This window comes from Xyrauchen texanus, chromosome 42 (assembly GCF_025860055.1).
Source record: "Xyrauchen texanus isolate HMW12.3.18 chromosome 42, RBS_HiC_50CHRs, whole genome shotgun sequence".
NCBI classification, from domain to species: domain Eukaryota; kingdom Metazoa; phylum Chordata; class Actinopteri; order Cypriniformes; family Catostomidae; genus Xyrauchen; species Xyrauchen texanus.
This window is the reverse complement of record NC_068317.1, coordinates 24,582,096-24,604,633: the sequence shown is the minus strand read 5'-3', so window position 1 is coordinate 24,604,633 and position 22,538 is coordinate 24,582,096. Positions and strand designations below refer to the sequence as shown.

Here is a 22,538-nt window from a genome sequence, read left to right as displayed (position 1 = left end):
CACTCGCTGCTGCTGAGAAGTGCTTAAACTTACATCTTGGCGATTTTGAAGAAATGTTACTTCTTACAAGAGCTGCAACAAAAAAGGTATCCCAGAAGCAATCTCTCTCAGTTTATGAGTTTCACTCTATCGAACCCTCAAAAACAAACTCATACTACCTTATTACTCCAATTAGTGCTCCATTAAAGGAGTGCAAGCCTTGCTATTCTCCGCTGCTAGTTCTAAAGTGACGTTTTCGCACTAGAAACGAAGGATCGGGCTGTATTAAAGCAAGACGCTGAATCAGTGGCGGAAGAAAGTAGTTCCACTCACAAGAGTGTTTTTGGGACGAAAACCAGAAAATGTCCTGAGATAAAAACTTGAACGATGTCTTAAGGTATGTTAACCGTGGTATAAGCGGAATAATTGACTCCGGTCCACTGAATTATTGAAATATAATGCACACCTGAGGTGTAATAGTCACTCCGCGCATTACCACCAAGGGTGTGCATTTTTCAATAATTCGTCGTCAATTATTCTTTACACATAATACACTGTATGACATGTTACAGCTTTTCAATAAATAATTCTAACTACAGTTATAATACATATTTATTAGCTATAATACTTAGCCTATTCATAGTTAAAGCTTAAAGAGTATAATGCATTACTATTTAGACACAATCATCATCCAATTTTATCTGCAGAAGTAATGTAATATTTATTAGGTATTGTCTACAAAATGTGCTGCCATGGTGTAAACAGTCATAAGGCTTTATGACATGTTCATATAACATTATAAGTGGTCTTGGCCTGCTTTAAGTAAAGTTACAAAAGCAATGTTTGATAAACAGCTATAACATAGTAAATACACAATTACATATCAAGTCAAGCTAAATAAAAAATGCATAGAATGCAATAAAAAAAAAAATGTCAACAGGGTGTAATTTAAGTGGAACATAGGCCTAATGAAAATATTAAATAAAGAAGAAAAAAAAACAAATATATATATATATATATATATATATATATATATATATATATATATATATATATATATATATATATATATATATATATATACATATACATATTTTGCAAGCTCTTGTCACTTTATTTAAAGCTAATATATATAATACAAATAAGCATAACACATTATAACTTCTGCAGATAAAATTTCACGTTGATCATGCTATAATGCATTATATTCTAAGGTATAACTACAAATATAAGTTTTACAATGTATTATAACTGTGGTTAAAATGATTTATGAGAAGTTAAACATATTATAAGATATATATAATGAGACATTACATTTGCATTATAATGCATTTATAATGCATTTTCAATGCATTATAGATCTGGACTTCATAGAATGTGTTACCCTATTCTTTCACCAAATAGCTTTTATATATTCACTACAATCAGAAAAGTAAAACCAAACAGCACAAGAACACTCCAGGAGGCTAAATCAAGGAGAAAAATCACTACTTGATCAAAGGTAAACAGATTCCACCATTGCAAAGGGAAAACTGGATTGAGACCAAATTACAAAAATTCGGAATATCTTTTCTATTGTACCTTTTTTTGATGAGTCACACATGGAGCGTTTCATTGAGTTTATCTCCTGCGTCCTGCTGAAATTCTGACCTGCCGCTATCAGGATTTAACTTACGAGTATTAAACCCCACTGAGAGCACAACGATGCGCATGAGATATCAATCTCGCTCAGTGGCTGCGTTCCGTGTGAAGTTAATTACTCTTTTGATTTGGATTAAGTTTTTAATGAGCTGAGAAAGAGCTTGATATTCCCCTGTGGGTTTTCTGTCACGCAAACAGCCACTGCCATTTACTTTCAGACAATGTTCTGGCCCACACCGCAAACTGTTTTCAGATCAGTGGAGGCCAGTAAAGGTTGTCTATTGGTCAAGGCTTTGGCTGTCCTGATAAGGCAACTGTTTGTCTGTGTGTAGGGGAAGAAATTATGACACTAAGGTGACATCATTGGCTTAAGGATAATTTTCACTCTCTAGAGAAAAAAAAAGAAGGAAAATGCCAACCACTACAGCAGAGGCATACACACACACACACACACACACACACACACACACACACTGCAAACCCTTTTTTTTCACACTCTCACCGTGATGTTCAGCAGACAGGTTCCACATTGAGAGAAATCAGCTGAGAGTGACTGGAACCTCTCACTTACACACATACACACACATCTGGGGCCGGATTCAGGAACATGTTCTTATTAAGAAAAAAATTAAGAAAGTTCTTAGTGATAAGAAGTTCGTAAACACATTCCTAAGTGCAATTCTTGAAAAATTCTTAAGAAGTTCTCAAATATGTTCTTAACATCTTAAGTTAGAAATTAAGAAGAAAATGGTAGTTAAGAAGAAATATCTTCTTAAGAACGTTTCGTGACTCCGGCCCCTGTTATTCTTTTATGTTGGGGAGTTTCCTGCGTTTTGACTGAGCTAAATATATTTTCTATCCCATACTCCTAACCCATACAGAAACCTTTTTGCATGTTTAGATTTTAAATAAGCATTATTTAGACTATTAAGTCATTTTCCTTGTGGGGACCATTGGCTGAAACAGAGTGAAAGATAACGTTAGTTGTGTGAGATAATGTATGCTAATCTCTTACAGTATGCGTATGAAGGAGTTTAATTTTTTTCTGTAGGTATCTTATAACCATAGATACCTACAGAAAAAAAGAATACTTCTTCATATATATAATATATAATAATAATACTCCTGGTTATATTACCATAGGTAAGGATGTAGAGTGGTTTGCCATTGGTGTCCATGGTGGTCAGGCAGGGTGCTTTGGGCGAGATGGTGCCCCAACGCTGCAGTGCAGCTTCCAGTGATGGTGGCCAGTTGGTGACCACCCCCAGCGGATCTCCTCGAATGGCGAGCATCTGAGCCCCCTCTGGCCGTGGCTGGTTGGGGTCAGGCTGCTGGACTGAACGATCAAAGACAAAAGAGATAAAAAATTACAGTTACCGTAATTTCCGGACTATTGAGCGCACCTGAATATAAGCCGCATCCACTGAATTTTAATAAAATTATTATTTTGAACATAAATAAGCCGCACCTGTCTATAAGCTGCAGGTGCCTACCGGTACCCTGAAACAAATGAACTTTACACAGGCTTTAACGAAACACGGCTTATAACAAAAATAAATAGGCTTTAACGAAACACGGCTTGTAACAAAAATAAATTATTTTATTTTTTGTTACAAGCTGTGTGTGGCAGCGGGGGCGTGGTCAAGCGCCCGTCCGGGAGAGAAAAGCGGTAAGGGCGCTTACATCAAGTGCTGAAAAAACTGTCACACTGGTTCCAGTGTGAAAGTTTTCCCAAGAAGGACACGTGAAGCAGGGCACTTGACGTTCCAGGTAAGGCTTTTAATGGCCACAGTAATGTTTACAATTAATTTTAGAAAGTTTCTCAATTCTTGGTCTTCTATGCGCCAACACTAGACTGACGTGTGTCTGTCACTCACTCTCTCTTTCACACTCTCTCTGCTGCCTTTTTATGCCGCTCTCCCCACGCTTACTGAAATTAGACACAGGTGTTAGACATTAGCTCAGGTGTAAGCGCCCTTACCGCTTTTCTCTCCCGGACGGGCGCTTGACCACGCCCCCGCTGCCACACACAGCTTGTAACAAAAAATAAAATAATTAGCAGTAAACAGTAGCCTAGCAAGAAAGTCATTGGTCACTATCTTCCTCCTCTTGTGCACTGAAACCACTGAAGTCATCTCCTTCGGTGTCGGAGTTGAATAGCCTCAGCTTTAGTTGTCTTTTTGCACTGAGTCAATTCATCACGCTGCTGTTTCCAACGTCTCCCGTGCAGCAGCTCAATTTCCTTTTCCAACAGCCAGATCAATCGCCTTCAACTTGAAAGCTGCATCATATGCATTTCTCCATGTCTTGAGGGTGACAAAATGACTACCTTAATCAGAATGATGGGAAGTTTGAGCGCGCTCGATTTAATCTAAACAGTAAACAAAAAAGTTGTTTGACCTTAACCCGTTCGGCAATTTCATTGGTCTAATAAAAGCTTCATGCCGCCAAAAAACTGAGCACGTCACAGAATGTTTTTTTTTTTGTTTGTTTTTTTAAATAAAATTTCAAAGCGGGAAAATTAGCCGTGTCGTTGTTTAAGCTGCGAGGTTCAAAGCGTGGGAAAAAAGTTGTGGCTTATAGTCCGGAAATTACGGTATTACAGAGTCAAAGAAACCATATCTAGATTTGTGAAGTTTTATTCATTTAAGTGAATCGGAAAGAACTTAAGAAGTGCTTCCAGGAGTTAATAGAAGTTGATTAAGTTACACATTGGATCAGGTCAAGTGCAGCGTTATTTAGAGTACTTAAAAGTCATCCACCTCAGTTTTACTACCAAACAAAGTTCTTCCTTACAGTTGAGTGATTTACAAAAGCGATTTGTGAAATGATTAATTCATGAATAGGACATCATTAGATTCTTACTTTATAAGAAGAGCTCGAAATCGAAATGTTAATATTGTAATAAGAAGTAAAAACCAACCTTCTAGGAGCTCTTCGAAATCATCCACAAAGAACTCTCTGAGCGGAGGTCGTCTGGGCTGCTTTAGTGTGTTCACAAGTTGCTGGATTTTAGCTGAAACACGACTGCTAACAGGAACTCCTGAGGAGAACACATACCATATGTTAAAGAAATGTTCCAGGTTAAATACAAGGTAAGCTCAATAAACAGCATTTATTCATTACCACATCATTACATTGATTACCACAAAAGTTAATTTCGACTTGTCCCTCCTTTTCATGAAAAAAGCAAATATCTGGGTAACAGTGAGGCACTTACAATGGAAGTGAATGGGGGAAATATATAATGTTAAAATACTCACTGTTTCAAATGTACAGCCACAAGACGTAATCAATATGCATGTTAACATGATTTCTCTTACGAGAGGTTCTCTCGTATTGTGTAAGCTAGCTTACGCTACGGGAAAGATTCATCTTTTCTGAGATATTGAAGCCAAAAAATGATCCTTAATTTTGTATCCATTGTCAACGCAGTGCAGCAGCTGCATACCTTGAGCGGGCTAGCTAGCGAGCTCATTGGTTGCTCTGCGGCAACTGCTGCAGCCTATAGACGAACTTGAGTGAACTTGCGTCCAATGACAGGGGCCCGCGCCGTCACTGTATCAAAACCCGCCAGAATGGGCGTGTCTAGAGTGCATATAAGCGTAAGACAGCAGGACCCGCGCCGGAGTCGAGGAAGAACTAACGTGCCTCCACACACAGGCCGTCGACCGCCTCGGGCTCGAGTGGTCACCGCCCTCTGAGCAGGCTCCCAACAGACTCGACGGCTGCTTTCTTCAGAGCCGTCGCCGCGTGGCGCCCGCGGCCCGGGCCGCTCCCTTCCTGCCGGAACTTCTGCACGGATCTCGCCCTTCGTGCCACCAAAGCTGCAGCTCAAGCCCTAGGGAAGTGCATGGCCGCGCTGACTGTGAACGAGAGACACCTATGGCTAACGCTAGCCGACATGGGAGAAGCTGAACGCTCCCACGTTCCTCAGCGCCGCTCTCTCCGTCTGGTCTCTTCGGTTCCGCGGTGAGTGGCATTGTTGACCATTTCTCGGAAGTCCAGAAAGCCACCCAAGCCATGAATCTCTTCCTGCCTCGTCGCGCTAGCTCCTCTGCAGGCCGCCCACGTGACCAGCCTCCTGCACGAGCCTCTTCACAGCGCCCAGCTCAGCAAAGCCAGACTTCTCAGCGTCGACAGGGCGGCCGCCCTAGAACGCAGCTCAGACAGCCGCCGCAGACCGCCGCCCCAGCGGGCCTCGGCCTAAGATTGCGCTGAAACCTGAGCAACCAAAGTCCTCCTAGCTTTGTTGAGGAAACGACGGCTCAGTCCCGCCGCGGCGGACCACCGTCAAAGCTTCGCCCCTGTCAGTCCCCTTCTCTCAGGCTACTGCAGTGGTGGATTCAGCAGCCAACAAGCCGGTGATACTGCCCGCTTGCCTGCACTCAAATGCCGTTTTCACGGCAACCCAAAGAAATCTTGTAAAAAGCAAACATGCCTTATGTGTAGAAAATGTGCCCACAATCCAGTGTTCACCCCTACACACAAGCATTACACTTCCCGTGTCCCTATCAGAGCCCACTCACATAAAGCGGGCACAGCCAGCTCGAGTGTTAGAGTCAATAAACGCGCCCACGAATCCGTGCGTGCGCCCCTTCTCTGCCCGCTCTGTCACACGGCCAGCAAACACCTCTCTGTATGTAAGTCCCATGCCCGTGACTATGCTCGCGCATCACTTCACATATGTGACTCTTTCCCCATTCACCTCAATCGGGAAGTCACTCACAGAACAGCCTGTCCCTGCTGTCTGCGAGCAGTCATGCATAAGCACAGTAAGCGCGCTCACACATTCTGTTCAGCTCGCTGTGTGCGCCAATCAGGGCGACTTGGCCATTCACCCTCTAGCGTTACGCTTCAAAGCGTGGAAAGCTATCCCAGGGACATCCAAATGGGTGTTAAGCACAATAAAACAGGGCTATTTGCTACAGTTCGATCACCGCCCTCCCCGCTTCAGAGCGCGGCTCGAAACTACTGTGAACACGGAAGCAGCCTGCATGCTTTTCATGCATTGTTCAGAAATAGCAAACCTTCTGTGCAAAAGGGCCATAGAGAGAGTGCCACCTTCTCTGAGCGAGTCGGGGTTTTACAGCCGTTATTTTCTTGTCCCCAAGAAAGACGGTGGCCTCAGACCAATATTAGATCTCAGGGTTCTGAACAAGGTGCTCGCAAAAAGACCGTTCAAAATGCTTACAATCAGGAAACTCCTCGCGCATGTGCGCCAGGGGGACTGGTTTATTTCTCTCGATCTGAAAGATGCCTACTTTCAGATTCAGATAAATCCCCGTCACAGGCCATTCTTGAGATTCGCCTTTGACGGCCAGGTTTATCAATACACCGTCCTTCCGTTCGGCCTGTCTTTAGCACCCGTACTTTCACGAAGTGCATGGATGCGGCGCTCGCACCCCTGCGGAGTCAGGGCTTGCGAATTCTGAACTATTTGGACGATTGGCTGATTTTGGCACAGTCACATACGGAGCTTCTGTCTCACAGGACAGTTCTCCTCAGTCATCTGAACAGTTTGGGTCTTGCAGTCAATTGGACCAAGAGCTCACTACAGCCCAGTCAGGCAATTTCCTTCCTTGGAATAGAACTAGACTCCATGGCGATGACGGCTCGCTTATCTACACAGCGTGCGTGCCGTGTTCAGCGACTAGCCGCGTCCTTTCAGATGAACAGCCTCACGCCTCTGAAAAAATTTCAGAGTGCTAGGTTACATGGCCTCAGCCGCAGCAGTACTTCAGCTGGGTTTACTGTGCATGCGCCCGCTTCAGCATTGGCTAAACACCCGCGCATCTCGCCGGGCTTGGGCCACGGCCGCCAGCCGATCAGAGTGACTCAGACCTGTATCTCAGCTCTGCAGCCCTGGGCAGTGGCCGAATGGTATCAGCGGGGAGTGACGATGGGAGCTGTATCTCGCCGAAAAGTCATCTTGACAGACGCGTCCAACACGGGTTGGGGCGCGGTCTGCGAGGGCTCTCCGGTTTTTGGCCTATGGTCAGTTCAGGAAAAGCTCCTTCACATAAATTGTCTGGAAATGATAGCGGTCGAGTACGCGCTCGTGCACTTCCTCCCGGTCATTCAGGGTCACCACGTCCTGGGCCGTTCAGACAACAGATCTGTGGTATCCTATCTAAACCGTCAGGGCGGTGTCAGATCCAGGAACCTCTTCCATCTGACAAAACGCATACTGAGTTGGTCCCAGTGCCACCTGCGCTTGCTGAGGGCGACGCACATGCCAGGCCACCTGAACAACGGCCCAGACAGACTGTCCAGAGACAATATTTCCCCAAGGGAATGGTCCCTGCACGCTCAAACAGTCCAGAAGTTATGGAGCATATTCGGCAGAGCAGAGATAGACCTCTTTGCGTCAGAAGAGAACTCTCACTGCCCAGTATTTTTCCCCGCGCTGGGAGAATCAGACATGGTTCCCGGAGCTTACGCAGCTGTCACTGACAGCCCCGTGGCCCATTCCAGTGAGAGCAGATCTCCTCTCTCAAGCTCGCGGCACGATCTGGCATCCCCACCCAGAGCGCTGGGAGCTGCACGCGTGGGTGATCAACGACTACCCGTCGCTTTGCCAGAAGGAGTAATAAACACTATCATACACGCTAGAGCCCCTTCCACGAGAAGACTCTATGCGTCCAAATGGTCTGTGTTTTCAAAATGGTGCACCAACAGAGACCTGGACCCACGGACATGTGGGGTGTCGTCGCTGCTCGTGTTTTTACAAGAGCTGCTGGATAAGGGCAGATCCCCATCCACGCTCAAAGTGTACGTGGCGGCCGTCGCGGCGTTCGCTGAACCCCTGCATGGCCAGTCACTGGGAAAAAATGAGCTGGTCATCCGCTTCCTCAGGGGAGCTAGAAGGATGAACCCCCCGCGCCCCCCATCGGTTCCTATCTGGGATCTTTCCGTAGTTCTCGAAGCTATGAAATCCCCCCCTTTCGAACCGCTTCAATCCGTGGATTTGAAATACCTTTCACTCAAAACCGTTTTTCTAACTGCCCTGTCATCAGTTAAACGTGTGGGAGACCTTCACGCGCTGTCTGTCAGCGCTGCGTGTCTTGAGTTTGGACCAAGTGACTCCAAGGTCATTTTAAAGCCTAGACACGGCAATGTCCCCAAGGTGATCGGTACTCCTTTCAGAGCACAAATCATTTCCCTATCGGCGCTGTCAGCATCCGATAGCGAACGCGACGCCAATCTCCTTTGCCCAGTCAGAGCACTGAGATTGTATACTGCGCGCTCCGCCTCTTTCAGACGCTCTGAGCAGCTTTTCGTTTCGTTCGGAGGGCGCACCAAAGGTTTCGCCGCCTCGAAACAGACACTGTCTAGATGGATAGTGGACGCTATTGCAGCCGCGTACGTGTCAAAAGACCTACCATGCCCGTTAGGCATTAGGGCTCACTCCACTAGAGGCATGGCCTCCTCGTGGGCATGTTCCAGCGGGATTTCCATTCACGACATATGTGTGGCAGCGGCCTGGGCTTCCGTCGCTGGGAGAATCAGACATGGTTCCCAGAGCTTACGCAGCTGTCACTGACAGCCCCGTGGCCCATTCCAGTGAGAGCAGATCTCCTCTCTCAAGCTCGGCCATTCTGGCGGGCTTTGATACAGTGACGGCGCGGGCGCCTTTCACTGGACGCAAGTTCACTCAAGTTCGTCTATAGGCTGCAGCAGTTGCCGCAGAGCAACCAATGAGCTCGCTAGCTAGCCCGCTCAAGGTATGCAGCTGCTGCACTGCGTTGACAATGGATACAAAATTAAGGATAATTTTTTGGCTTCAATATCTCAGAAAAGATTAATCTTTCCCGTAGCGTAAGCTAGCTTACGCAATACTCGTTCCCTCATCTAGAGAGAACCGAGGTTACGTTAGGTAACCGATTCGTTTAGTGTGATAAAATCACTTACTAACTACTTAAGTTATGGCCAATTTTACATTTGAATTTGATTCAACTGTACTGTCCTGAAATGAAATCTCCGTTGCCATGGCGATGTAAAATAAATACAATTTTAAATACTAAAACGACTGTAAAAATTAAGATTTAAACAAATTTACTGCTCATATAATACAGTTTTAAAAGAATTAATGTAAGTGCTTTTAAAAAATGATATGCTTCACATTTCTGCTTCAAAAATTGTCCCCATTAACTTCCATTGTAAGTGCCTCACTGTAACTATAATTTTTGCTTTTTCAAAGAAAAGGAGAGACGAGTCGAAAATGTGTTTTTGGTAATTAAATTATGCCACAAATACTGTCGATTGAGCTTAATTTATATTGAACCTGGAACATTCCTTTAATGTACAACAACACATGAGGCCCTCTAAAAACAAACAATATCTTTCATACATGGGCCCTTTTTCACAAAGGATCCATCTACCATAAGAAAAAAAAAATTACACACACGCACACAAATTTTCCAAATGAGAATGTCACAAAATGTCCCAACAAGGGAGGTTTTGTCAGATTTATCTCACTTCTGAGGGAAAATGTGTTTCTTAACTATAGCTAACAAACACACGCTTGGGTTTAACTCTTTCCCCGCCAGCGTTTTTAAAAAAAGTTGCCAGCCACCGCCAGGGTTTTTGACGATTTTCGCTACACTTTAATGGCCCGCAGAATATTTTCTTCCACGAATATATGAAGATGCTATATATCAAAATAAAGATCTGAGCCTCTGCTTTTAGGCAAAAAAAACGATTTTATTTTATCTTCATTTGTTCTTTTTTTATTGCCACTTGAACAAAGGTAGGTTTTGTCAAAAACAACATTTCGGACAAAAAGCTGAGAAAAAGGCATTTTTATCAAACAAGTGCTTTAGTATTAGTATGGTGTTCCACTTCACGTTTGAGATGATCGCAGTCTGTTTCTTTGATCAAAGAGTTGCTTACTCTTTCAAAACATGCGTGCGGGTCTTCCTTACCGTATACCACCTAAAACACGGATACCCGGAAAATTCTGTGTTTGGCGGGGAAAGAGTTAAAGGACTGGCCATAAACAGATTAGATGGATGGCTGAATGTGCAAGATGAAGATGTTTCTCCTCCCTGCTGTTGTGTTTACATCCTTTTCCAACACCTCAATTTTCATCTTACCCTTAACAAATCAATTTTACAAACATTATTGATTAATGCCTCTGACAGATGCAGTCCAATGCTGCCAACAAGGGCATCCTCTAGAGATCAAATTGAAGTCTAATAATATAAGAGTGGGATCAATGCCCTAAATCACAGCTTCATCGCAAAGGACCAATCAACAATAATATCAGGTCCTGTGAAGTGAGCTGTCTATCACCAGCAGCGCTTTTGTTGTTATACACTGTACAATTTTCAACTTCAAGTTATGCAACATGCACTGGACATTACATAGGTAAACATTTTGATAATACACATATAGTGTATAACATGGAAAACAATAGACAGGTTATGTTGTAATAAGGGAACACTATTTAATGGAAAACGATGCCAAGTTATTTTATTATTTGTATTATTATTTTAGAGATGCCCCCATGGCCCTAATTGGAGCAGCTGTGACCTTGTGCTTAAAGATCTAGGGTGGTAACTGGAGGGTCATAGGTTCAAACCCTTCAAGGGGTGATTTATGAGCTACAGTATCACCAATTTTGCAAGGCACTTAACCTCAAATTACTCTTCACATCTTCACATCATTTAAAAAATTAAGTGGATTCGTACATGACGTGACTTCACACATTGACTAAAAAACTACCAGTTCCAGTTGAAAAAAGTCATTGGAAAAAAATGGCTCAGAAAGGTCAAGTTAGTTCTGAGAAAAAGACGAGCATCATTTGTTAGGAGATCACACTTGCTATGTATCTAATGCATTTTTTATCTTAAGTGTCCAAATAATTTTTAGGGTCAAGGTAACCTAGACTTCTATTGTTTCATATAAAGCTAATTGTAATCACTACAGACTAACCCCAATTGCATTAAACAAATAAAAAATCAATAAAAATAAATAAAAGATTACTCACATTATTTCTGAATAATTTTAACATTTGAGGATACCATCAAAGTGAGGTTTTGTCAGATTTAGACCATGTCCGCACTAATCCGTTTTTGTTTTAAAATATTTACGCCTTTGGGAAAATTTCGGGTAAATTTCCCAACATTTACGCATCTTAGCCTCACTAGAACACTGTTTTTATTTCCCAAAAACTCTGAAAATGGAACATTTCGAAAATCCTCTCCATTACAGAATGCTTCGGAAAACAGTGACGTTTGGAAACTGTTAACTTAATTTTCAAACTTAAAACGGTTTTGGAAACAAAAACACATTGTTCTATATCCTTACCATCTCCGGTCTCCATGAGTTTGGCGTTGCCATATTTGGGTGTGGTTCTGGGCACGGTGGACACATGTGGCCTCTCCACCTGAGCAGAATGTTCAGAGGTGTAGGTGGTAACGTCTGGAGGGGCCGAATGATTCTCTGGGTTTGGGAAGACGAGGAGGAGCAAAACACAGGATAAGAGGAGGTTCATCCCTACTGAAACATGGTAGTTGGTTTACAACTGGTATGTTGCTGGTCCAAAATGGTCCCTACCAACTTGGACCAGCTAATGACCAATTTTGCCCCACAATAAACCAACTACTATGTTCCAAAACACAGCTAGAAGCTAAAGCTGGATATTGTGGTAGGGAATTCACCCTACCTGGCATTGACAAAGAGCCCTGACACACTTAGCACATTGTCTACACTTTAAAACAGAAAAGGGCGGGAGGAGACAGACAGGAAGTGATTTTGAGGAAAACATGCATGTGTCTCAGAGAGACGGACAGAACACAAAAACAAAGAGGAGCTTTATCATCCTCTCTTTAATTACAGTTCCTTTTACTTCCAGTCGGTGAGTCCACTGGGCCTCTCTCGCCGTTCTCCCTCCCTCTCCGATCATAAATTCTCAGCTGTCTGTGGCCTCTTTCTCATTCTCCTCAGCTCGGCCTGCATTAATGTCGCTCCTGAAATGTCTCTTTCACATTCAGTGCCCTTGGCCGCTACATATCACCGTTATGATATTACTAGGAAGCTCATGCTGTCTAACGTTGAGTAAATCAATGTAATTTACCAACAGTTGGGTCTAAAAGTCTGAGACCACAAAGAAAACCAAAAAATATCAATCATAAGAAATATTTAATTTTCTGTACTATTTCTAAGTCACTCATCAAATAATCAGAAATGTATGTTAATTATCGGATTAAACATTTCACTCAAATGTTTATGCTGATACAATTTGTAATGGGGAAAAAAGCCCCCAAAACTATTCAATCAGAAGAGGACACAAAAGGACTCAAATGGCAGAAGTCAGTGGATAAGTCTGTAAAAATAGCTTAATTAAAGTTATTAAAGCAGATTACTAAAAACATAAAGCTAGTAGCGTCTCTAGACTTGCTACTTTTAGTTAGTTACTCCCCATCTTCTGCCTCCCTCCTTCATCTACTGCCTCAATCATCAGGGATAAGTTAAAGAGAAAACACCCAGCAGCTAGAGGAGAGAAATAACTGCCTGCATGTAATTTCGACACTAAAAAACTAGGAGAATGCCAAAGAGGCAGCTCTATTTCTCCTCCTCCATTAAACACCCAAAATGGCTCTAAATAAACATCCATTGTTAACAAGGACAAAGGAGTCAGAGGCATTCAGCTACTTAGTCTTAGTTCAACATAGATGGTCTTCAATGCAAAACTACAAGAAAGACCATGAGTCTTATATGACACATTAATCTCAAAACTAGATGGTGTATTTCTGTGCAATACTTTATATAGCACAGTTCATTTAAAGCAGCATTTCACCATTAATCACTCAGAGCATTGAGTCATTTGACTGACTTCATATAGATTAAATAAATAAATATGTATAAATATAGAAAGAAACATTAGTCATATATCTGAGAGAGAAAAGTCAAGCTGTCACTAGTTGTAGTGTGCATGTGTGAGATAGAGATGCCTCCTGTCAGAGAGGAATCGTGCCGAGCACAGAAAGGGTTTGTGACGGAGGGTGACTAAGGGATGGTACAACTCCTGGTCTGGACGTTCACCGATCACAGGCACTATTTTAACCTGACTGCATCTCCACTCCTGCTCTGCCTCGACTCTTACTTCCTTGTCTTGTTTTTGGCCTCATTTTCTGCCTCCCTGCCGCAGTTCTACCTCTTTGTCTCATCCTCTACTTCCTTACCTCGACTCCGCCCTCCCTGCCTTGATTCATAACGTATTGGGCTCATTTATACGTGATTTTAACATGTTTTGGATAAATTGTTTCAAATAGGATGACGCTCAAGCCAGGTGTAAAAAGGGTCCAAAATGTTTTGAGATGTGTCTGCTTCAACCACAAGAGGTTGAAAACGCATGTGGCCACATTGGGCTCATTGAGTAAATGTTAATCTGGTCGAATGCATTCCAATAGCAGCAAAGCACCGCCTACTCACCTGTCAATAAACAGCTGTGCTAATGCTAGGGTTTACATTTTTTCCGTGCAGCTTTGAAAGAAAATAATCCTTCTATCGAATAAATGCAAACATACATACTTAAATACACAAGTACTTCATGGAACTTCTTCAGTCAGTGTGCATGATATAAACATGCAAGTATAACAATGTGAGGACCACATACCTGAAGTTCAGTTATAACAGGTACTCAACTAAAATAATTGAGAATTCTGATCTAAACATCACGTTTTGATAAGATCAAATTAAAGAACAATAGAGTGCAACAGTCAGGTTCTGGAAGTAAAAATCCCATTTACTTTCTCCATTGGGCAATAGACTTTTAAAGATAACTTGTAAACCTTTAAATACAGACCTACCATGAGGCTATTAATCAACATCTATTGAAAATATCAGTCTGCATCATCTTCATTTAAAACAAATCCTGTTTAATAGTGGAATTTCTGTTGTATACTACCCATGATCCTGGGGATAATCCACCAATCAGAGAATCATGATGAACAAAGTGCAACTCCCAGGTCCAGGAAGGTGGGGATGACCAGCCGGCAGATGGGGCAAGGCACACTCTATGGTAAAAATTGCTTAATTACTGTCAGACTACTAAAAACGTAAAGCTAGTAGCTTCGCTAGACTTGCTACTTTTAGTTAGTTACTCCCCAGCACTGCTCGCCTCCTGCCTCATCTCCTCTCTCTTTGCCTCGTCCCCTGCCTCCCAGCCCTGCCTTGTCTCCTGCTTCGCCTCCTGCCACATCTTCTGCCTCCCTCCTTCATCTAATGCCTCAATCATCAGGGATACGTTAAAGAGAAAACACCCAGCAGCTAGAGGCTTTACGTAACAGCCTGAAAATAAACCAAACCTAAATTCTCTCTATCTTTCTCTCACCCTCTCTCTCCCTCACCATCTCTTCACTTCTGTGAAACATAATGTGCTGGAAAGGAGTTCCCCCAATGCCCTGAGGTGCTTGTAGGAGGACAAATAAAAATGACGTTTATGTCACATGAGTGCTTAGAACAAGCAACCTGCTGGCAAATCTGAGTCACTGAGACACGAAGACCCCTTGTGTCAATGCAACCTGACAGACAGAACCCTTCTACTCGGCAGAGACAGATAAGAAAAACTAGCGTTGGCTTTCCTGAATCTTTTCAAAGGGTTTTGTTGTCACACACTTATCCCTAATACCTTCATTAATCATTGTATTAAAATGAGAACAGTTTTGCTGTAAGTACTGTTCAGAAAAGTCTAGTACAATTTGTAGTGAAATGAGTCAGTGAATAGCAATTTATCATTCCGCCAATATGTGACTGTGTTCTGAGGAAAATGCTCCAATTTTGAGAAAACACTAAACACAACACAACTCACGACATTTATCCACCATAATCATGCATATTTAACAGATAATACACAAGTAGTACAACATGTTGACAGTTGAGGACACAAGACCAGGAATGAATATCATGGTAGGCACAAACAGACAAAGAATGGACAAAGCATCTAAAAGCAGACTGAAAAACCAGCATTTGCCACTTTATAATTGAATAAAACACTATATTTAGAAAACACGAAAGGTAAACAGTTACTATTCACAAATAGACCATATCTCAGAATACAACAACAGAAACAGTATCTCAGGACTGTTGTCATGAGTCACCACTCAGTTTCATTGTATGCCAGACACTTGTGTTTCACAGAAGAAAGAGGTTCATAAAATTTTAGAAAAGCATGAGCGTGAGTAAATAATAACAGCATTTTCATTTGAGTAAACTAACCCTTTAAGCTGGTTTAGAGGGGTTTCAGGAACATTGAAGCTGGTCAGACTGTTTTTTTTTTTTTTTTTGAAGGAACACCAAAGTCACATCACGCAACCAAACACAAACATTGAGGGGCCCCTTTGGCACCACACTCCTTAAAGAATCACATGGAGGACAAAGAGATGGTGGTCTTGATGTTCAAATGATGGAGGGAATTTCAGGACGTAAGGGAGTGTGTTTGTGGGGGGGTTAATACTGACCCTCCGACTCCAAGGGCGGTGGCCAAAGTAGATCTGATCCGAACTCACAGGAGCGTCTCAGCGAGTTTCCATTCTCCGCTACACCGAGCATAGTTTTCCTCTTCAACGAGAGGTGAGCAATCGGCCCTGGATAGGAAAGGGAGGGGGAGAACCAGAGCCTTAGAGCCATCCACTTCTCTAACCACAGGCATGAATGGGCAAGAGGGAAGGGGCTGATGAGAAGAGCATGGACGGTGCCATGTTCCCGACAGAGTAGCGAGCACTCTGACATCTTTCATGGAAGGGGACAGGGGAGGGGGAGGTGGGAATGACTGAGCGTTCCCACAGGAATACCCACACTGCCATGTTTCTCGCAAATACACTATGGAACTCGCGAAATACAAATATGAGAAAAGAGGACAGCAATTGGGAGCAAAAACAACCTTGGATGCACTAATCAAAGTTCCTGGTCCAGGAGAGAAATATATGTTTGTAAAGATGTGCATTTAAAATGGTAATACATTTCAAGATGTTCAAATCGTTATTTGCTGAAAATCTTTCCCTCCATCGTAGCTATCAAATCTTATTCAATTCAAGTATGGTGCATAAAGATGCACTGCGTCATGTTTGAATTTAATGCACGTAAAAATGAGATTTGAGAACTACAGCAAAGGGGAAGATTTTCAGTGAATAACAACAAAATGTTTTGTCTTTTCCTCATACAGAGCTTTCGTATGGCATCTGAAAACTTGGAATATACAGTAGTGCATGTGTGTCATATGGACTACTATTCTGGTGGGGGGGGTTTTTTAGGCATTTTGGAGCTTGACAGTCTCCATTTCCATGAAGAGCAAAGTGCCAATCTGCACTAAATCTCCTTTTGTGTTCCAAAGCAGAAAGAAAGTGTATTAAAATGCTTGTCCCAGAAAGATGATAATCATCCTCGCAGCGTTCCAAAATATGAAATAACAATGTTCTGAGAGCTCTCTGAAAAGGACCACCTCTCTTGAGGTTGGTTGTCTGCTTTTAGATGGTACCATAACACTGTCAAGTGGGAGGTTCAAAGAGGAAGTGAAGAGCAGAATCTAAGAGAAAATAAAAGAGTTGAAAGTGAGAAACAAAAAAGGGCAGAGTGATTGGGAACCCAGAGTAGAAGGAAGGAAAGTATGACTACAGAAAGATGATACAGGAACAGGAAACAGAGGTAAGGCAATGAGAAAGAAAACTATACCGTGAGGGGAATAAAATGGTAACAAAGGTATACAGGACAGTGTGCAAGAGATGAGTTCCTTTCTGCATGCATTAAACTGCACCACGGGGCTCTCGTACATCACATCATAGCTCTATTTATACACTGGAGTTCATCACTTTGCCACAGTCCACAACTTTAAGCCCCCTGGATACAGAAGGTCGTGAGGTTTTTGAAAATAAGGTGTCTTTCTTTCTTCAGCCTCTGAGTGGAGGAGAGGAAAGTGGTTGTAATACGCTTCCCTTTTCCAGCTGCATACTCTGTTTACATTTTAAATCAGCTGGCAGGATAGATTTAACATCTGTGCAGCACAGGCTAATCTGAATTAATTTAAACAGACAAAAGCGGGAATGTGTTAGTGGTTCTGTGTTGACACAATAAGATTTTTTTTCTGCCAGCCCTGTCAGGCCAGTAGTTATTTGTAATTCCTTGCGATTTGTAACAGCCCAAATGCCATCCTTATGTTTTCATTGGCCCCACCACACAAAAATAAACTATTGCATTTTTTGCAAATGTTTATTTTTACAAATTAAATTTTTCAATAAAACTAAGATTACTTTCCAAAAATCTATTACATTAATTTATTAGGTTTAAAGTTAAATAGGGGTGGGGGTGAGGGTAAACAAAAAATGGCACGATGGTGAGTAAATGATGAGAGAATTAAAATTTTGGGGTGAACTATCCCTTTAATGGCAGCTAGTGTGGCTCAACAAAAGAACATACGATAAGGACCAAAGAAGGTGTGGAAAGAACACATAGGTGAGGGAGGCGAGGTTTAGAAGCATGGCAGGAAGTGTGGGAGTGATTGGCTGAAGGAGCGAGGTGAGGATTGCTGAGTGGGCATTACCTGATTTGCCAACATGCGTTTGAGCAAGGACGTCGGCCAGGCGTCCCGTTGCTCCGCTGCCCCCACTCTGTGTCGAAGAAGAGGAGGAGGAGGTGGTGGAACCCTGGTGGATGGCCCGGCTGATCCAGTGCTCCATGCTGACACTGCCCTGGCTGGAGGTGGGGGTACCCTCACCCTGGCCGCCCTCCTCCTCCGAGCAGGATGAGGTGTCTGTCAGGGGGGGCAGAGAGGAGAGGGGGGAGAGGCCTAGTGAGAGTCACTCAGACCCACTCAACACTCAGCCCAGAAGGTGGACAAGTGTGAATAAAGTCAACATGAATTGGCATTCGCAACCAACATTACATTTTACTTTACATTGTAAAAATGTCTTACTACTCAATAGGAGTGTGTGTGTGGGGGGTGCAAAACAATGGCAAAATAGCTATTTGGATATTGGTTAACATTATTTTATAGCCTAGGTGATGTCAGCTGTAAAATAATTAAAAATGAAAGTTATTTTAGAGGTGGCGCAAATGTTTTACATTTTAATGAAACATGCACAAATTAATCATTCACAATAAAACCAGGAATGTGTATTAAGAAAGTTAATTGGGTCAATTTTTAATTCATGTTGACTTTAAATAAAGCGATGATTAAGAATCAGGTGTGAAGCTCACCTGGAGGGGTGTAGGCATCCATCGAGGTCTGTACTACTAGAGATCGCCGTTTGGACGGCATGGGAACAGCCATCTTCCTCTCCTTGTGTTTGGCCAGTGCTGCCTGAACTGCTTCTGTGTGGACATCTAAAGAAAAAAGACAAAAATATATGAAAAAACAGAGTGGAAAATCAAACCAATCTTTACACAGCTCTTGCCACGCAACAACAGCAATTGAAAAGCTAAAAAAAGACACAAAAAACATGACAAAATCGTTGTTCGTATGTTGTTTGTCTTCTGAAGTCATTCGATAGCTTTATATGAGGAACAGACCAAAATTTGAGCCGTCATGCAGGAGAGCTTCAACTGAGATGAAGATTATCAGTGAATAACAATTTATATTCCAGCATGTTCCAGCCAAAAAGACAGCATATGGCTTCAGAAGACTCGGGATAAAGTAATATGGACTACTTTTATCATGTTTTTAATCCTTTTTTGGTCATTAACTGTAGTTAAATGGCAAAAGTTACATAAAGATTCTTCAAAGATCTCTTCTTTCATGTTTCATGAAAAAATAACAGCATACTGGTTTGGAACAACATGGGAGAGATTTAATTTTTGGGTGACTTGTTCCTTTAAGTGGCTGTTGACCCCCAAGCTGTTGTTTACATTAAGTCTCAGTGGCAAAAATGGTCATGAGAGTGTGTGACGAGAGCAAAGCCACCACCTCCAGCCCTTCTGTGATCTTACAAAACTGACTCATCTCAGTTTGTGTGTGATGACACCATGGTTGACTGTAGCTTGTACCCTCGGCATTGGCAGAGTCACAGCCTCTAATAATCCAAGCTGTTATTTGGACTCTCTAATGAGATCCAGAACACCATATTCATCAACACACTTATGAACTAAATGTCACTACAGTGGCATCACTCTATCTTAACGGCAAGAAGTTTTGCACAGCCAGAGCTGATCCTGACAGGACGTGGTGCAATGAAGCTATTTTTCATTCCAACAGTATTTATAGTCTGTCAGCACAATACTTGAAACAGAACTTGCCACAAATTTAAAGGTGAAGTGTACAATTTCCGCAATACTAGCATTAATAAAGTAAAAAACTATGGCTGCTGTTACGGCTGAATGCTAGGCTGTGTCAGGCCAGGTATGTGCTTTTTTGCATTACTCCAATCTATCCAAATAAACCAATGAGAATTTATGGTTGAGAAAAGAATAAGAAATCTACTATAAATCATAAAACCTTAATTAAAAAAAAAAAAAATTCTTCAATTATCTTTCTATATTTTATGTGTGGTTGTCTATAGAAAATACAGAGACAGGAAAAAGACATATATAATTTTAATAAGCCAGTGATATAACTCCAGCTCCAAACAGATAAATCTCTAACAAAAATTTAGCATTTATCAATATTTGTATATTTGCCCGGAAGGAAGATGATAGTGAAATATTCAGAGCTAAAGAATCCATAAACTCACACACAAACAATCACATGATAATTCATGTACTGACTTAGATACAAGACATTTTGAAACTGTAGCATGTAATTTTTTCATGTTAAAAATAAATGTACTTTCCTCTATCCCAGCTTAATGTGCAGAGACAAGTATAAGTAAGCCATTAGTAGGCTGATTTGCCCAAAATGTGTAGAGATTGTGGCGAAATCAAAACATTGTTCTGTTTATTTGAGCTGTTTGACTAGCCAGAATTAGCAACAATAGTTTAAGCAATGGAGTGATTTTGGGGTGGGACCATCTATTTGACTGACCAATGTTAGATGAGGGAGTGTTTGGGAAACTTGTTTGAAAACTGTAATTTTTCAATTCCATTTGTGACGCTCGTGGTGCAGGTATCACACACTTCACTTTAAGGTAAACAGACTGAGAATCGATGTTACAAACCCAATTCTGAAAAAGTTGGGACAGTATGAAAAATCCTAATAAAAAAATATATAATTTACAAGTGATTCGTAAATTATATTCACCTTTTGCTATATTGAAAGCACAACAACTAAACAATATATGATGTTTTACCTTGTGAAAAAAAAAAAAATATATATATATATATATATATTTTAATGCTCAGTAATTACAAATCAGATGATTGCAACACGCTCCAAAAACATTGGGACAGTCAAGTGTTTACCACTGTGAAACATAAAAAAAATTCTAATAACATTATTAGCATTTAGGCACTGAAGACACAAGTTTGTTATGTTTAAAAAGTGGAATTTTCCCCCATTAATCCCTTATGCAGGATGCACAATTGAACAGGTTCTTCATTGCTGTATGGTGTGCTTCATAATACGCCACACATTCTCAATTAGAGAATGCAAGCAGGCCAATGAAGCTGAAAATGCAGGGATGTCTCTGGAAAAGATGGTGCTGAATGGCAGTATATGCTGCTCAAAAATTTTTACATATCTGTCTGCATTTATGGTGTTCTCAAAGATGTGAGAGTTACCCATGCCATGCGCACAGACACACCCCTGGCCCATACAGACACTGACTTTTGGACCTGATGCTAATAACAGCTTGGATGGTCCTTTTCCTCTTTGGTCTAGTGAACACAATGGCTGTGTTTTTCAAAACTATTTGAATTGTGGACACATCAGACCAAAGAATATGGTTCCACTGTTCTAATTTCCATCTAAGATGAGACCGAGCCCAGAGACAGTGTTGATTTATGGCTTCTGCTTTGCATAGTAAAGTCATAACTTGCATCTGTGGATGTTGTGGACCATGTTCATGATATCTATTACAGATTAATACCGTTTTTTAAGACAGTGACATCTGAGGGATCAGAGATCACATGCATTCAGAAGTGGTTTTCATCCTAGCCTTTACGCACTGAGATGCCCAAAATCCTTCCAATTTGTCTTTGGGGAACATTGTTCTCAAAGTGCTGGATTATTTGCTGAAGCATCTGTTGGTAAATTGACAAGTCTCGAATGATCCTTGCTCTTGAAGGACTAGGCTGTGTTTGGAGGCTCCTTATACAGTATACAGTACTTTGACACGATTGACTCACCCGTTTAACATCTCCTGTTTCGCATTGTCTTGTTATTTTAACTCGTCAAATTGTTATTAGTCTGAAATTGCCCCCGTTTCAACTTTTTTGGTGTGTGTTGCAATCATCTGATTTGAAATTACTGTACATAAAACAAACTATGAAATTCACAAGAAAAAGCATCATAGAATGTGTAGTTGTAGTGCTTTCAATGTAGCAAAGGGTGAATAAAACTCTTACGTAAGAATTATATGGGATCAATTACTGATACTGCTGGAATAATCTCAAACCCCCGGCTGAGCACTAGCGCCGACTCACCTGAGCGGTAACGTTCATCACGGGTGCCGGAGGAGCGTCTGCGGTGGTATCGTGAAGCGGAGGAGTGTGCCATCGGTGGCCGGCGCTCGTGTGCCATAGATGCCTCAAACCCTGAAGGACATAAAAAGAGCAAGAGAGGGACAATTACATTTATTAAAGATACACGTCATACATCTCTGTCTGTGACTCTTTATCATTCACAGACAACAAGCAATGAGAAACATTGCAACCTGTTTTTAATCAGCATTTCCCACTTTCAATTTGTCCTTAACAACCTTCTCCATTGTCTCATTGCAAGTTTACTGTAGCCTTTCTTTCTGACATGTTGTCATCCTCTTTTTTGTCTCTTTTTATCTCTCACCCCTTCGGATGATAAATGTAAGTGGTTGGTTCTCTCTGAT

The 22,538-nt window shown here is 41.8% G+C and overlaps 1 protein-coding gene across 6 annotated transcripts in view; it reads right to left on the bottom strand.

Annotated features, from left to right (window-relative positions):
* LOC127635359 (disco-interacting protein 2 homolog C) overlaps nucleotides 1-22,538 on the bottom strand; it is a 154,451-nt gene that overhangs the window by 45,373 nt on the left and 86,540 nt on the right. For 3 of the 6 annotated variants that reach the window (XM_052115332.1, XM_052115334.1, XM_052115338.1), the window contains 7 exons: nucleotides 22,138-22,248; nucleotides 18,820-18,945; nucleotides 18,164-18,373; nucleotides 16,089-16,214; nucleotides 11,935-12,069; nucleotides 4,544-4,663; nucleotides 2,759-2,956 (listed from right to left, as the gene is read on the bottom strand). In XM_052115332.1, coding sequence (XP_051971292.1) covers nucleotides 2,759-2,956; nucleotides 4,544-4,663; nucleotides 11,935-12,069; nucleotides 16,089-16,214; nucleotides 18,164-18,373; nucleotides 18,820-18,945; nucleotides 22,138-22,248 — 1,026 coding nt within the window. Of the gene's footprint in view, nucleotides 1-2,758; nucleotides 2,957-4,543; nucleotides 4,664-11,934; nucleotides 12,070-14,536; nucleotides 14,729-16,088; nucleotides 16,215-18,163; nucleotides 18,410-18,819; nucleotides 18,946-22,137; nucleotides 22,249-22,538 lie in introns of those variants that run through there. The other 3 variants (XM_052115333.1, XM_052115335.1, XM_052115336.1) reach the window with 3 other exon arrangements.